Consider the following 16,831-nt stretch of genomic DNA (forward strand, 5'->3'; position numbering starts at 1 on the left):
AGCAGAAGCTTTTGTGATAATAAAGAGAATTTTCCATTACTTCAGCCGTCACCTGGACAGGACTATGTGATAAAAAGCATCATTGGGAATTCAATATTTAACAAGTTCTTTCACAGCCAAGTGAGCTAAAAAAATTCAAACCAAAACACAAAAGCTTTAAGCAGATAAATTAATGTTACATATGACCACAGTTTTGCTGCAGCATTTTTCCCAAAACTGGCTGATGCTAACGGTAAAGTCCCACTACATAAGAGACTTTAGAAAAGATAAGAGATGTCTGGGTCCTTCCAAGGCTTTTGACTACACTGAATACATTTTGAATACATTTTGAATACACTGACATTCTTCTTGCAGCTACTGTCAAATTTGCCTACAACTAACTAGCTGGAAAAATAAATGTCTCAAGTATATAAATGTTTTTGTTGAATTTTTGCAAGTAATTCACTGTGAAGTTGATGTTTTATCTCTAAAGGTGAGGGAGTCTTTCCAGGAGATGCTATGTCCGATACATATGTTGTAGTTGGGATCTGCAGTAGGCCAGGTGCACTAATATACAAGAATGACAAGAGAGATTTTGCGTCTAAGGCACAAATTAATAATGTATTCTAAATAAAGGATCATTGTTTCTGCTTCCTTTTCTTCAGTGAGCAACAGCAAGGGGTAAGGGTACCTCTCCACCTTTTGACTCTTTACTTTAATTAGGAAAGATACATTTGGACTTTTTACCCTCCCTGTCCTAGCAGAACATCTTACAGTGACTTCTACAATACCACAGGACATGTATTTACCACGATGCAGGATGAGGAGTGTGCTTCTGCAGAAACTTCCCACCAACTGCACTTCAGCTGACATCACAGAGAGGACTTAGAGAATGTGATTTGGATAAAAATAAACCTGAAAATGTGTTTCAGGAGTGCACTTACTTCATTGCAAACAAATACTAAATCCCCAGCACTAGAGTTAGTGTGAGACAATTAATTATGAAACATAAAACATGAAATCTTCTCCAACAATTTTTCTCTAAACAGCCGTTCTAGCTCAACTGCAATACTTAGTAAACATTGCCACAGAACCCTATATAGAATGGGTGCTTATAAAACATTCCCAAGAGGAAACAGAGAGGTAGAAGAGGACAGAGTAGCTTGAAATCAACTCATTGCTTCAAGCTCAACTAAACCAGCTGAATGGTTAACTCTGCAGAAAAAATATTGTCTAAGAAAACTGAAATAGCCAACAGATACCTTCAAACATCTACATTTGCTGTCTTCTCTCAAGGGATTCTAAAGATCATGGTTGTCAATGGAATCAGGGTTATTTCACTGGGCAAACACATGTTATTTTGAGAATCCCTGCACGGGAGCAATTAAAATGAAAGCTAACTCCACTATCAGTAGGTTAATATACTCATTTTATACAAGTTTGACTTTCCTGAAGATGAAAAAACATACTTGAAGGAAATAGGTCAGGCATATAAGACTTGTTTGACTGATAGGGAAAAGGGGAGGGAAAACCCCCAACGTATTATTGAACTAAAAAGAGGCAAATTAGTGGATTTGATTGAAACACAGCTAAATATGCAATGCTCTAAACTCCCATTTCAAAGAAAAGGCTCTTCTGAAGTTTTTTCTTTCTGCTTTACTTAAATGATTTTCTAATAGAGAACTGAATAGTTTTGGAAAGACTGCTCAGAACAGTTTAAGCAGCAAACCAAAACTACCTGTTGGTGTCAACCCCTCCTATGAATGCTCCTACTTTCCTTCCACTGCAAAGGTGTGTTGAATTTAAACTCTATGTATTAGGTGACTTGAGTATCAGAAGTGTAAAGAGACCTTGAAACTGTGATTTGACTTTTGAATATATACTTCTACCTTTGCAAGTGAAAAAGAGATATGGTTAGAAACTAGACACACTAGCATTAAAGATTTTCAAAGTCTTCATGAGCACAGTGTTAGCTTCTCTCAAGATACATACTGTGGGACCTTTGCAGAAATCAATCTATATTAAAAAGCACCACAGGAAACATTTTATGCCAAGTCAGGAAGCAGCAGTAATTGTGTGCCTTAATTTTTCACTGCAGTGCCCTAATGCAGCTGTTAAACACTGACAAAAGTTTTGCAAAACCATGTAAATATGAACATTTATAACATGTCCTTTCCTTATCCACTACATCTTATATAAAACCAGGGCCAATTTTTGACTATACTTATTCTTCCCAGAGGACATTACCTTAGGCTTGTCTATACTGAGTTTGGTTCCAATCAGTCTGTCTCCATCCACTCTGCTTCTCTAGTCTTGACTAATTTTAGAAAATCTGGCATCATCAAGTTCTTGCATGTCAGTTCTCTTCTTCAGATCCCTAACAAATAATACAGATCTCAGCACAGATCTGGAGACACACAGTTCCCAGCTTTATGTTTTGGAAAATTAAATATTTCTTTCTGAATCAACTCACTATAATTAACCAAATATTGCTTTTTAGAAAAACCCCAAAACGACCATGCACTATGTAGAAACACCCCCTCCCATGTTTTACTAACTCAGTCATGTAAGACTGCAATCCTTCATGACAAATGCCACAGGCATAGAGTGGTTATGAGCTGCCAGAGTACAGGATTAACTCAATCTATATTACAGTACAGCAAATTGAAACACAGCACCATGAAGTGCAATGACACAGTTAAATATGCTGGCACAGGACCAGTAGGGCTTTTGTTACCTTTTAACATGTACTACTACTCCTCTTCAGAACAATTTTGGCAATTCCCCTTTGCCACACATTCCCCAACAAATGCCACAATCCATGGGTCCAAGTCTGTGGATCTTGTGAGGCCCAAGATGAGGGCAGGCTAACACTGCTCTCCCATCACTACACTTTTGCAAGGCTCAATAGTGAAAAGTCCATAAATAACTAATAAACTCTATTCTGGCTCTGATCTTGACACAATTTTCTAAAAAAAGCAACTTTGTAAACTTTACAGAAAGTTCTCTGATTCTCAACCCAAGATTTCTTTGATTCAGGATTACATCTTCTCTTCTGCACCTTTTTTAAAGCAATCCTAGACTTGATGCTGAACTGAAAATCCAGGAGCTTCCTGCTAAATAGAACAGCAGGTGAAACAGGAGCAGCTGAAGCACATGTCTTTTCTCACTGAAGTACCTTAGACTGACCAGCAGGATGGCACAAATGGCAGAAGTGAAATTCACTTCACAGAAACTATCTAGATACAAAAAAAAAATAAAAAAAGTCACACTGAATTTGAAGACACTGTAGGGAGAAGCAGTAAGTTCTCTCTTCATCACCCTGACCTTTTATTTTTAAGTCTCTGCTTTTATTCTGGTTATCCAAGAACATGTTCAATCACCACATCAAAGCTTAGTAACTCCCAATAGGATAAATTGTCCATCTGTAACAAGATCACATACACAACTTAGTATGTTCTTGAGAGGATTACAAACCTTTCTACTGGATTCTGATCACCTTGTCTACACTTCAGCTTCTTGCAGTGGTCAATCGAAAAATCCAAAAACCCCCATGGGCAATCTTATAATCTGCTTTTGCACAATTTGTTAGTGAATTGTGATTGCTTCTGTCCTCCCTCTTTGACTATACGGACAAGTTTAATGCTGATCCCACTGGAAATACCTGGCTCCATGCGCATTTTTAAATGCAATTACTTTCAACATTCTCCTTGGATCTTCCAGGAAGAAAAGTTTTTGTTTCAAACCAAAATGATTAAAAATTAATAAATGATTTTATTACAAATAACAAAATCTCTGTCTCATGATACAAAAGTCCTTGAAACTACTCAGCATTTCTATTGAAATCCCACCAGTCTCCTTATTTCTTGATAGATAGGAACAGCCAGTTCTTTGGCTTTTTCTGCTCCATCCTCTAAAACCTTTATCAGATGGGACTTGTCTTCCTGGAGTTTCTTGATTTCATTCCTGATGGGAGCAAATTTTTGGATAACTGACTCTGCTACCACCATTTTGTAGTGAGCAGTGTCGAGACCAGTGGCTTGGTGCAGCACTTCTTTGATGCTAAGCCCCGTTACTGCAGAGTGAATGGACACCAGATTGGAAACACCAGGGCGAGCGGCAGGGTCGTAGGTCACCTCCGAGGTAAAGTCAGTCACAGCTTTGCGAAATTTCAGCACTATTTCATCAGGGCTGTCTGCTATGTTAACAGTAGCTAACTTCTGTGGGTCTGACTTGGACATCTTCACTGATGGATCTCTGAGGGATTTTATTTTCTTTGTTGTACCTTAAAAAAAAAAAAGTTATGAGCACAGACAATGGTTTCTTATGACAATTGCTAAGAACAATGTGCAGCTATATGATGAAGCTGTTTATCCTTGCTCAAAAATGAATTGTGAGCACAATCACATATGCTCTGTTTAGTCCTTGCACCCTTCCTGTCCTTCTAAGAAGCCACCTTTCTCCTCTCATAAACTGAATGAAGCCTGCTCCATCTCCCCTATCCTCACTAAGCACAAACTCCTACTGGGGCTACTCGTAATACTTTATGTAGGTTACGTGCTGATTTCCCCCTAAATTTCTCCTCTCTTCTATTACTGCACATTACCGAAAGGTTCTGAACACTGGAGAAACAGGTTAACTCCACTAGTAAAAAAAAAAAAAAAAAAAAAGAGAATCCTGTAAGAGTTAATCTCTTTATTTCAGGAAACTCTTCCACTCAAAAGCTCTTGGCAATTCTCCTAAATCTCAGTAAAAAACAGTTATTACAATTCTCTAACTCAACATTGACCAGCTCTGTTAGATGTAAAGCACTGTTCAGATAAGAAAGGTGTGGATATTGTACAAACTGCCAAATACATGCATGTACATGAAACAGATTAGTAGCATTAGGAGAATATTGCAAAGTATTTTAACAGCATCAACCCACACTCTTTCAGTTTTTCACCAAGAAATAAAATTCATGGAGTACACAAAGTACCACTTATCTACAGAGTACTCACACCAATTGTTTTCAGACACCTAATACAGCCAACTAAATTACCTGCATACTGCTCATAGATGGCCTGTGTACTCAGTGAAAGGATAAGAGTTCTTCAAGCATACAATTCAGATAGCCCCAGAAAGTGCTTTGTTCTGAAATCACCTTTTGTAAGTCTGTCCCTTTTCTGCAAATTTGAAAGAGTCCAGGTAATTAAATTGTCTGCAGCTAGTAAGTCTGAACTGGTCCCTACCTTCTCAATTCATCTAGAATATTCTGCTGGTTTGCATATACTTGTGAACTTAAGAAGGAAAGCTTTTTGGGAGCAAATTGAAATGTTCTATTTTTCCTTTTTCAAACTGAGCTTTTTATTTAATGGTAAAGAGTCTCATCTGTATTATAGGCTACACTCAGCTCCTCTTTACAGTGCTTAGTACTCAGTTAGAAACTGCAGAGTTTGCAATCCCTAATATTCTCAGAACTCCACTCTAGGTCTAACACTGTTTCTGTCACTGAGGCTTGAAAACTGAGAAAGGTTTATTACTGCCTGTCTTTTCTAAGGTGAGAACTCCTTGCCCTTTTGGGGGCGAAGGTCTCTGCTGTGCATTCCTCTACATTACTTACAACAAAGATGCAACGCTTCATCCTTGCCCAATTCTTCACGTTTCTTAGCAAACATGCCATTTACGCCATCTGACTCCTTCTCACCCCCTGGCTTATGACCTTATTGCTCAAAAATGGCTGAGAAGATTTTCCTTATAAGTCTTCCTGAGTCCAAGATCAAAACTGTAAAGTCTTAAGCTCTGTAACAGATACATATTGAAATACTCAAGTATATATTAAACACCCTTAAAAAAAATTGGAGCACTGTACATATAAACCAACAGGCTGTTCACTATGCTTAAAGTAAACATCTCCCACTCAAGACACTGAAGCGTTCTGCTTGCTCTTGCCTTGTTGCTTACATGTCTCCTGAATGAGCAACAAGCAACAGAGACCCTACTCTTAAAAAGTCCAGTACTAGAAGAGCAAGGCTGACTGGCAGCAGTAGAGTGTATCTGGCCCCCGGGACTAGAATACCAGACATCACGTACATTCCTTGACCATGGATTTCTAAAGCCTTATATCTATCTTGGGAGTTCACTTTCACAGCCCCTAGTCTCTTGTTGCCAATTTTTAATTTTCCACTCCCTTAATATCAGTTTGCTCCCTTTTCTTGGTCCCTGAACTATTTCCACAATATTTAAATCCATCTTCAACTTCGAAGTGCAGTTAAGGGAAAAAAATAAGCAAGACCAGCTCACTTAAAATGGCTTTGGGCACAGGAAAGAATTCTCCATATTTCTTGTTGAAATGTTGTGCTATATCTTGGGCTAGTTCCAGGTGCAGGACTTGATCTTCTCCAACAGGAACATGTGTTGACCTTTTAATAAAAGACAGATACAGGAAACTCAGCAAAGCTCTCTGGTTCTGCTGAAATGTTACTCAAGACTGTCACAGCTTCTGCCATGACTGAGGACCAGACTGAGCCAAACACTCAGTTCCAGCTAGATATAGGTGCTGTGGCAACAAGATCCTAAATTGAACATATTCAAGGATGACTCTGCTTTTTGTGCTGAACTGAAGCACATAACCAAGGGCAAAAATAGCCCTTTGTGAAGACATACATGGCAAAGATACCTGTAAGAGCAACTCATCAAACCCAGCTCAAAGAAAGCTTTCTGTAGTATCTCCTGCTGCCTCTTTAGGGATCAAAGAGCACATGTTATAGTGTGCAAACAAAGTAAGAAGGATCTGCAAGGCATAAAGTGCAAGCACCTTGTCATGTCAAGTCTCAAGAAAACAAAACTGTTGAGGAGTTAATATTGAAGAGGTACAAAGGGAGGAAAGAAGAGAGTGTTTCTTCCTCATCACAATTGTATAAATTGTGATCCAGCACCTCTATTATCACAAGTGTTATTAAAGGATTAGAATTGCTAGATGCAAAGGATAATTTGATCTTCTGTATTGTACTCAATGGCTTGAATATGCTTCTAGAGGGAAATATAATCTGCATCAGAGGACATGAGGAGGTGAAGAACCCATTACTTCCCCTAGTTATTCTTTCCCACAGTTAATCATACTTGCTAAAAATGTATGATTCTTTTAGATGAGGCAGACTTGAAATCTTGCCAGTTTTTGATTACTCTCCCATCCCCCAGCAGATTTTTTTTCTAAGGGTTATGGTGCATTCAGCTATGAATACTGGACATGTTCCAAAGTAAGGAAGCTCACTATGCATCTTTTAAATTCTCAGAAAATTTCAGATCAACACGGTACTCTTTCCTTCTGATTCTAAATCACTGGGCGGACATCCAGGAATCAATTTGTCCACCTTTATTCCCAACCAGTCAGCAAAGCAACCTAAAAACAGTTACAGTAAATCACAGTGCCCTACAACTGAGAGAAAATCAGTTACCATAATCAATACATTTTAAGCAGGTCAAAAGAAATGTTTCCATATGCCAAAATGGTTCCATATTCACAAAGTCTGCCACTAAACAGAAAACATATTATCTCTATTAAAGTCTCTGGACGATACCTTACCTTTTTCCTTGCTGACTTTTAAAAAATATTTCTATTCTGGTGCTATTTTTACTCCTTTCTGTCATATATTTACCTTATGTCCATTTTCCTGTCTCTTTGATCCTTGGTTCATCTGAGCTAGTACTGTTTCTCCACCTCCTCCAGCTTTAAATTCTACTTCATGACTGCTGTTCCATTCCTGTGTTTCCATTTCTCACCATTTCTCTTTCCTCATATTATTTTGTTTACATTAAAACATTTCTTATTAAAGATATTAAGTCAAGTTTCTTCAAAGAGATATTGTTTCTCTTTCACTTCCTTGTTGTGTGCTCTGTGTGGACAGCCTGCTGTTAACATAGACAGTAGCCAACAAACTGCAGGCTTAACTAAGGAAAAATGAAATATTCGATGTTACTACAGATGGAAGAGACAGACATGGCTGAGCTCAATCAAAACAATGTGATTTCTGATAAAGTTGTCTAAATTTTACCCTTAAATACTTGACACTCAAATCACTCAAATACTTAACAATCAAATGGGACTCACGTAAAATAAAGTTATAATATTATATTTGAATATTATCATTATAATATTCAAATTAATTCTGACTTTTGCTTGCTTGCTTCCTGTTATTTTTAGATAAAATTTAGATAAATTAAAAATATAATCTCTTGGTCTTCTAACAGCCCTGTTTTTTCTACTATGATCAATTAACATGAAATTTATCTAGATACATTTTTATGAATTCACAACTGGTTAATCTTGGTTAGTCTGACCTGACTTGTCCTCAGTCATTTGTTACTTCTCTGTCTCAACCCTTCAGAACAACGACACAAAGTACATATGCTCTGAACATAAAAATAATTCATACATGGTGCACTGTCCTTAACATTTACTTCAGTCAGTTTAAATCATATCGTGAAATACAATCAGTCATGACAATGCACAACAAATTCTATCAGCCAGGCTACAGGCTTAGGCATGCTGAGTCCCCAGTTCCTCACTAGGGGCTATTTCCACAGCAGTACACAGTACAACACCGAGAAAACTGAACCAGCCCAGGTTCTACAAGATGCAGTCAATAACTTACTCCTTTTCATCAATATGAACTGGCCTACACAGAATCCCCCACTAATATTGGTATACTACATACAGACAGTTTAAGTGCCTCTACAGTACACTACATAAAATAAAGCATAACTACTTTAAAAAAAGTGCATCTGTGTGAATGTGTAATATGTATAATTAAACATCAGTCTGTTATAATTCCCTAAGAATTATTCTCATTGACCAACTTTTGCTCTTTACAGCCCTGTCAGTAGCTTTTTTACCAGGCTAGATTTCAATCAACCACTTGAGAGTCTGTCATCCATTTCCAATCTTCTGATCTAATCACACCCAGCTCCCCTGCTCAATAAGTTAGCATGTTGACCTGACAAGCATTCATTCCCATGAAGCTGAACAGACATTGCCCACGGGCTCACATTCTGCCTCTTACTTGTACAACAAAATATCTGCTGCTTGAAGCACTGGGTAAGTCAACAAACCAACAGTTCCTTCGCTACTCTGGCTGGCACGCTTCGTCTGTTCGGAAAAGAAAAAGAGAGAAGAATCACACTTTTGACTAATGGTATCAAAATCCATGATATTAATTAATTAGAATTCTGAATAATTGAGTAATTTATTATGTAGCTGTACAGAAGACAGTGTCATGTAAAATCCACTCCTTATGAATATATTCTGGTTTATGTCCTATATTTATGAATTTCCCTACACTGTTCTGAAATTCTAGTGAGAAGGGAACATAGGGTTTCTTTTGCTTTCAATTTGTAACCTTAGTAATGAAAATGATTTCACATGCAAAACCATCAGGCTGGGTTATTACACTTGTATATTATACATAAATCCTACTTTTAAAATAGTGTCTTCAGCAATAAATTTTTGAAACACTTCATAATGGAGATACAAAAAGGTATTAATACCTGTGTTAGAGATCAAGACAAAGTGATCACACTCAGTCACCAGGATAGCCAGCGACAGCTGGGAGAACCTGTGACAGTGACAGCACTACAGAGGGAGAGTCCAGTGTCGTCTCCATTAGTTCACACTGCTCCCCACAATCCACCTAATGCATTCTGATGCTTCCTGATATGGATCACCTAGATCAAGACAGTCAGGCTACAAACACAAATTCTGTTCTAGCTATGGCATATCTATGTTTTACTTTTAGTAATAGCTAAATATACTAACCCCCCTGAAACCTGAATTATTTCATTAAGACTGTTCAAATATATTTAGACTTGTCTCACACTGTCCAACAGATCCTGTCTACATCTCTAAGTGCCTAGGGTTCAGGGAACCTAATTTGCAAAGCCTTGCACCTGTAACACCTATCTGTAGGTCTGGAAAGTCAATCCAGTCAAAGTAGGATTTAAGAGCTTAACTTTAGAACCTCAGGTTTGAAAAGGTTTGCTTTAATCTATGCCATGCATTAACACTGGTTGCTGTATTTAAGTTTTACTGGTTTTATTTAATTAAGAAGGAAAACAGGAAAAAAGAAAACATCTGGAGGTATTTAAGACTGCTCTGAACTCTGCAAACCAAACTGCTCTTAAGTGGTCAGGTTTTTTTTTTTTCCCTTTTTCAGATACTTTTCTCTCCTGTCTTTTTCTTTTTCTGCTTACTAAATGTCAAAATAAAATACAAGGAAATTAAATGCAAGAACTCTGTTGATGCAGTCATGCTGATGCAACACCAAGATTAAGAAGATGAACATTTGAAGCTTGTAACGGCAAACATTTAAGATACAATATCACTCAGCACATTTTTAATATTTATAATTTCTATACTCCTCTTCAAACACATGCTTCTTTTGAACACTCCTCCATAAAATCTACAGAGCACTCTTTATAGGGGAAAAAGAAAAGCTGTTTATGGAACTCCTTAATCAGCAAGGCCCAAGGTTTCCATTGCAATATCTTGCATTACTTTTGCATTATTAAATAGGCATTGAAATAACACTGAATGTTCTAGCAAAATCAATTTTACAACAGTAAACAAACCTCTTAGTACAGCTTTTTTAAGTCTCTGCCAAAAACAGACCTGGGGAGACATATTTTCCCCCTTCCACCACAGGACTACAGAATTAATTAAATCTAAAGCAAGAATAACCAAGGTACAGTTGGTTCTTCACAGATGAAAAGTATTTCCAGGACAACATTTCTGCTGAATTCTCATAAATTTCTTTTAAATTAACCAAGCTGTCCATACCTTCCACTGGGGCAAACGTAGCAGACGTGGCACATTAGTTAAGCACCCAAGAATCCAGGCAAGTTCTGCATGCTCAGGAACCTGAAAGTATGAAGTTAGAATCAACTTAAATCTTCTTCTTTTATATGCATATTTTCTCAAAGTCAATAAGAATAAATTTCACTAAAAACCAGGAAACTATTTATTTCTGTATATTACTTTTTCAGTAAGGTCAAATGACAAGCTAGTTTTTGGACACTGCCATGATCGAATGCTCTACATTAAAATAGTATAGCAAGGTTCTTGTTCTTATCAACTCATTATAAACACGAAAGAAAATGCTTTAGCAATAGCAGAGTTGAACACACATGTAAACTCCTTTGCTTGCATACTTGATTCACTCTTTGCAATATTGGCAGATATGAATCTTTAAGAGCATGCTAGCTGTCTCAAAGATGTTCAAAACTTCATGCCTGCAACATGATATAAAAACCCAGACAGAAGGCAGTAAAAAGTGTTTGTTAACAAGTAAGAATTACTAGGATTATTAATTGCAATTCCTTTGTCGTCACATTTTAAATGTATTTCCTAGCTAGCAGTCATTGGACTACTTTGGTCACCAATGTGTAAAAGTATCCAACCTCCAGGCTACAGCTCAGTGGTTAGAAATATTTCAGGTTGATTATTTCCTTTCTTTCTACCTTTCCCACAGATCCAGTATTTTTATTAATTTCCTCATGCTTATTTGACCTGCAATCTTCTGTGCTCAAGACAAAGTGCAACAAAATACCCGAGTAAAATGACCTTCACGGAAAATACAAGCACAAGACTCCTATTTCATCTAGAAGGAATCACCATCTGGTTCAAAGTGGTTTCTCATTTCTTTCTTCTAGTCACGGATGGAGAAGAGATGGTGCTCTGCTGCATTTGTGTTGACAAGAACCCTCTTTAAAAGCTATGCAGTCATTGATTCAGCTCTGTCAGATGTTGCTTTCGCAGCCAAGACTGCACGTGTGTTTCACTGGATCAGTGGATTTGACATGACATCAGTTACCAAAACACTAAGTGATCTAAACAGCATTTGTTGGGTTGAATACAGAGTTCTGGGTCCTATCGAGTTATACTCATTTCCCATCTTCAAACATGAAGTCCTTTCATAACTAAGACTAAAGTGCTGAATATGCTGAAGAAAAAGCCTGATAAAATGGGGACAAAAGACATAAAAGTATACCAAAGAGTAGAGATTTCAGTTGGAATAAAATTCAGTATTGGAGGCTAAGGAGTCAGCATTCATCATCCCAACTGCAGTAACTGACTGTATATTGGTGTGAGAATAAGAAGGTTCTAGGCTTAAACCACAAATCATTTGTCAGACTAAATCACGGTTTAAGCTACTGCGTTTTACTTGGCAAGAAGGGCAGGTAATTACTGCCTCTGGTTGGTCATGGTGCATCTGCCCAAATGTTACTCATTTAGCTACAGTATTCCATCACATTGATTGCACAAATTTGATACAAAGAAACTGGAAGATGCCATGATGTATATGACACCAGTAGCATAAAGGCTCAGTCTACGCTTTGTTCACTGAGCAATACCCATGGATCACAATTATGAGAAGACATTCCCCCAGAAAAACTTAATCAGCTTCTTGCCGCAAGTCCATTTAAAATGGCAGGTAAGTGTCTTCATTAAACAACCAAAACACAAGAACGTAAGAAATAACACTGTACTGGATCACAACAAAGGCTATGCAGTCTTGTGCTCTGTTTGCAGGAGCAGCATGTGAGGCAAACACATGAACTTACTGCTTCCTACAGTATCTTCCCCTCATACTTCTCCAGCATCCATAATTGTTGCATTAGGGAATATCAGAAGGTATTAACCCTGGCCCAGTCCTGGTAATGTCTCAAGATACCACAGGAATGTGTCTAATCCCTTTCTGAACCAGCTTATACTGCCCACTTCACAACCCCATGGAGCAGCAAGCTCCAGAGACTTAAACCTGATGTGTAAAAAAATAGAGTCACTAATGTATCCATGTTTGTTTACTGGCTTTGAGTACCACCTCTTTCTGGTGTAGCACAATTTGGTGAACAATTCCACACCCAGCTTATTCAGTGTTTTTTTGATTTTGTAACCTTTGATTGCATATATGCCACAGCTTCTCGTCTTTAAAACTGAAGCAACCCTGACTTGTAATTTTTTTCCTTCTTAAGGCAGCTACTTTATCCCCTGCTGCATGAATTCCTCTTTTTTGTATCACATCAAATTACTTAGTTTGTTCTGGAGATGTAGACTATAAAGCCTTACCCAAGATTCAAAAAATGGGCACACTAAGGTTTGTATGGTGACAAAACATCATCTCCGTCTTATCCACGATACCCTTTCTGGTGATGTGGTGACAATGACATATCATTAGCTTTTTTGAAAATTGCTTGTGCTGAGCCAATGATTTCAGAGAACTGCCAATGATGACTCCAGGACTTTCTTTCCTGCATTGTGTGAAGAAGGTTTAGAATACTTTCACCCAGATGTTCTAAAGCTCTTCTACCCCTTATTTGCCTGTCCACTCTGTTTCATGAGTCCTTTTGGAATTCCTTTCCTTGACATAGCATTTGGCTACCCATAAGGACTTAGCATTGCCCACGAACTTCTGTTCACTACTCTCTTCAGGTCATGAAGGAATAGGTTGACCAGAACTACTCCCAGCAAGAATCCATGAGGAATATGACTGTGTCATTTAAAAAAAAAAAAAGTGAGCATTACAGCCTATGTGGCTTTCAACAGCGAAATGAAAGGAAACAGAGACATCTCATATTTGGATAAATCTACAAAACGATTTCCAGTTGATTCCTATTGTGTTAGGTAGTGTTTATTGTGCCATCGCAAGGAAAAAAGCATTACTTTTCACACAACTTTAATGAAAAAGAGTATGACTGTTAGAGAGGTGTTCTGCTCGCTTTTTTTATTAATTTTTTAAAGGAGGTTACCCAATAATCTAATTAGGATTTCAAGAAATAAAACTACAGAGTTCCAGTTAATTCAGGCTATTCTGGGTATACCTTAACCAGTAAAGAACTCAATTTCTTTTGCATTTTAAAACCTGACAACGAACTACTGTCCAGAGCTATGATGCACTTCAGGAGTTACCCAGTTTTTCAAAAGAGAACAGATAATAATAAACTTAACTCTTTTCCAAGGAAGGCATAATTTTCTCAGAGTGCCCTCTCCCACAAATACATCAGTATAAAAATAATACAAATGGTAGAAAATGAGAATTACATTTCCTATCAACAAAACCCACAACCAGTGACAGTTTCTGAACTATATGTCAAACCAAACTCCAAGAATATTACAATCACTGGTAATTCTGAAGATCAGCTATCTAATCAATTAAATCCTTCAGGTCAATTTCAGCTACTTTTGTGTCCTGAAAAAAAATATAATCACCTGTTTTCAGTATAAACATTATTTTCTTGGGAAATATTTCTTGTAGCTCTGCTGAAAATATTTCTAGGAATAACAGTGTTTTAAGTGCGCTATTTATTGTTTCCCTTTACAAAGTCAACTATTCCCCATTAAAAATTTTCCAAAAAATCTTAACCAGATCCATATAGCAATCCCCTTTTTCCAGGCAGCCCAAATTCTACCCCTTGCTCTTCTCAGTAAATACAACAAGTTTCTCTCTTTTTTCCTGCTCTGTGCTCTTGCTCATTTTAAGTTTTCTTTCCTAATCTCATACAAGTAAAAAACATCAACATTTCTCAAAGGATTAGGATGGTCATCTCTATGCTACTAGCAGGGACACATTTCCTCCTTCACTCTCCATTGCATTAAGCATCCCCCACAACCTGGCTTACTAATCAGAATCAAAGAGTTATTTCCAGACCAAACTACTTACATTCCTTCTTTATGGCTTGACAAGGCCAAGGCTGCATACCCAGATTCCTTCTTATTTTTCTAAATCATACTTATTTAACAGAGGTGACCACTTCCAAATGACAATGAGCAGTTATCTAAAACTCACAAACATTTCTGTTTCTTCACCTGAGTGCCCTGCTCCTTCCTTTTTAAAGACATATCTTCTTAATTATTTACTTGTGCAGCCATATGAAGTTATTAAACTCAGGTCACAATTTATACTTAGATCATCTGTGGAGCTTTATATGCTGAAGTACAACCTCCTGCAGATCCATTTTTTTTGTTCTTGATCCTAGCTATTCCTTACCAAATTATTGCCGATATTCCCTGGCCACAGCCAATGATATATACATGGAAAACCAGTAGCTACTTTAAGTCCAAATAATTCTAGATAATTTTTATGATGAGACGTACAGCTGAGGAAGACAGCAAGCCAAGAGATTCAAGAACAGTGGGAGAGGCATGAATACTGGAAGCAGATCTGGAAGCAGACAAATCATCAACAATGGGCTTCAGCTTTATGAGGTTATAATACAAAGGTTATAATACAATGCTGTATGTTGGCAGCTGAACTGGCTTTCTGCAAATAGATATGCACTGTTTTATTTTCAAGATAGATTTCCTTAAGTTGCAACCCATAGCCCTTCTCTGTAAGGCACTGCAAATTTGCTGCATATCTATCATGTGGAAACAGCTTTCCCTCCGTAGAGTAACCTCATTAAGGGCTACATTTTAAAGGGGCAGTAAATTTAAAATATTTAATTTTGATAGAGTACAAACAAATAGTCTCAGGAGGTAATTTGGATAGCTGTGTACTAAAATAAATTGGAACACAGAAGGGAAAGAGTCCTACATTTAAAAAGAAATTAAACCTTTTTTAGGACTTTTATCTCTTCCAGAAGTACCAGTAAAAGCTTCTGCAAAATTTAAGAGGTCTTTTTTAAAAGCAAATGATGCTCAATTTTCTTGGATAAGAGGCAAGGTTTTATTAATGCCTAAGGTTGCAGGCAATATGTTCAAGATACTTAGCAATATGTCTCTATATTATACAGTTAAAGAAAAAAGGCCGTAAAAAGACAAGAAACTAGACTACTCTTGAATCAAATGCACACAGTGCAGGTACTCTTATGACAGAAAATTTGCCATAGTATCTCAAATTCCTGTTCAAAGAAATAATTGATTGGGTGGAATAATTTACGGTTACAAAGGCAGTATCAGATTCAAAGAACATGTTAAGCAATGTATTGAATTGAGGGGTGGTTATCTAATTATGTGTCAGTAAACGTGTCAGTATCTACAGCTTTCACCTTTACCTTGAAACAATTTAGTCACGTATCCTCATTTATATTTGGTTAAAACATACAGAAATAAGATCTGTCTTTCCTTTCTGAAGAACTTGACCAAGAAAATTCTTACTGGAATCAAGCTTTACTGGTTATAAACCCTTTACACACCACAGTAATTTGGCCAAAGCACCCTTTCCTCTCCTTTATTCATTATGAAATTAACTTATTTTCAGAAACAATCTCTTAGTATAAGTCCCAATACTGCTTGAATACTTAGTTTGGTGTGTTGAGAAGACTGGTGAATAGAGGAAAATATGACAGCAATATAATAGTATGAGATGAAGAAGGTAAATTAAAGTGGAAAAGAAAAAAAAAGAGAAATCCTAGCGAACCATAGCTTTCCTTTTCACTGAGCTCTAGTTATGTCTAGTCCAGTCCATGAGAGAGAAAATAGAGTAATGAGAGAAGCAGAATAATTTTCTAAATTAAACAGTCACATACTTCCTCTTTTGACAGGAAGTTTTCAATGGACCGTGCTAAATTAATGTACTTTAATGAATTTATAAGCTATGACGCAATGGAAGCTTTTCAGCCCCTCTGAAAATTGGAAAAGGGGCAAAATGAATTTATTCAAACTCTGCCCACAAAACAAAGCAGATGGATACTTCTGGAAAATAACAGCAGTGAAACAGTGCACACATTTATATTGTTGTATTTTGGCTTTTGGAGTTAAGGCTAAGACAAATTTGCAAATTCCCACCTCCCAGAGTTACTGCTCCAATTCGCTTGCACACTGCAAGAATGCTGCAGCTGATTATACTCAGAAAATAAATCACCCTATCCAGAAGGATGA

The 16,831-nt window shown here is 37.2% G+C and overlaps 1 protein-coding gene across 1 annotated transcript in view; it reads right to left on the bottom strand.

Moving 5' to 3' along the window:
• Nucleotides 1-3,268: 3,268 nt before the first annotated feature.
• The window catches only part of WARS2 (tryptophanyl tRNA synthetase 2, mitochondrial), a 41,570-nt gene continuing 28,007 nt past the window's right edge, over nt 3,269-16,831 (bottom strand). The window contains exons 3-6 of the mRNA XM_056497970.1: nt 10,793-10,873; nt 9,021-9,106; nt 6,262-6,380; nt 3,269-4,264 (exon numbers count right to left, since the gene is read on the bottom strand). Of these exons, the coding sequence (XP_056353945.1) occupies nt 3,816-4,264; nt 6,262-6,380; nt 9,021-9,106; nt 10,793-10,873 (735 nt within the window). The 3' untranslated portion in view covers nt 3,269-3,815. The remainder of the gene's footprint in view (nt 4,265-6,261; nt 6,381-9,020; nt 9,107-10,792; nt 10,874-16,831) is intronic.

The sequence above is a fragment of the Oenanthe melanoleuca genome, chromosome 1, assembly GCF_029582105.1.
Source record: "Oenanthe melanoleuca isolate GR-GAL-2019-014 chromosome 1, OMel1.0, whole genome shotgun sequence".
Taxonomy (NCBI): Eukaryota; Metazoa; Chordata; class Aves; order Passeriformes; family Muscicapidae; genus Oenanthe; species Oenanthe melanoleuca.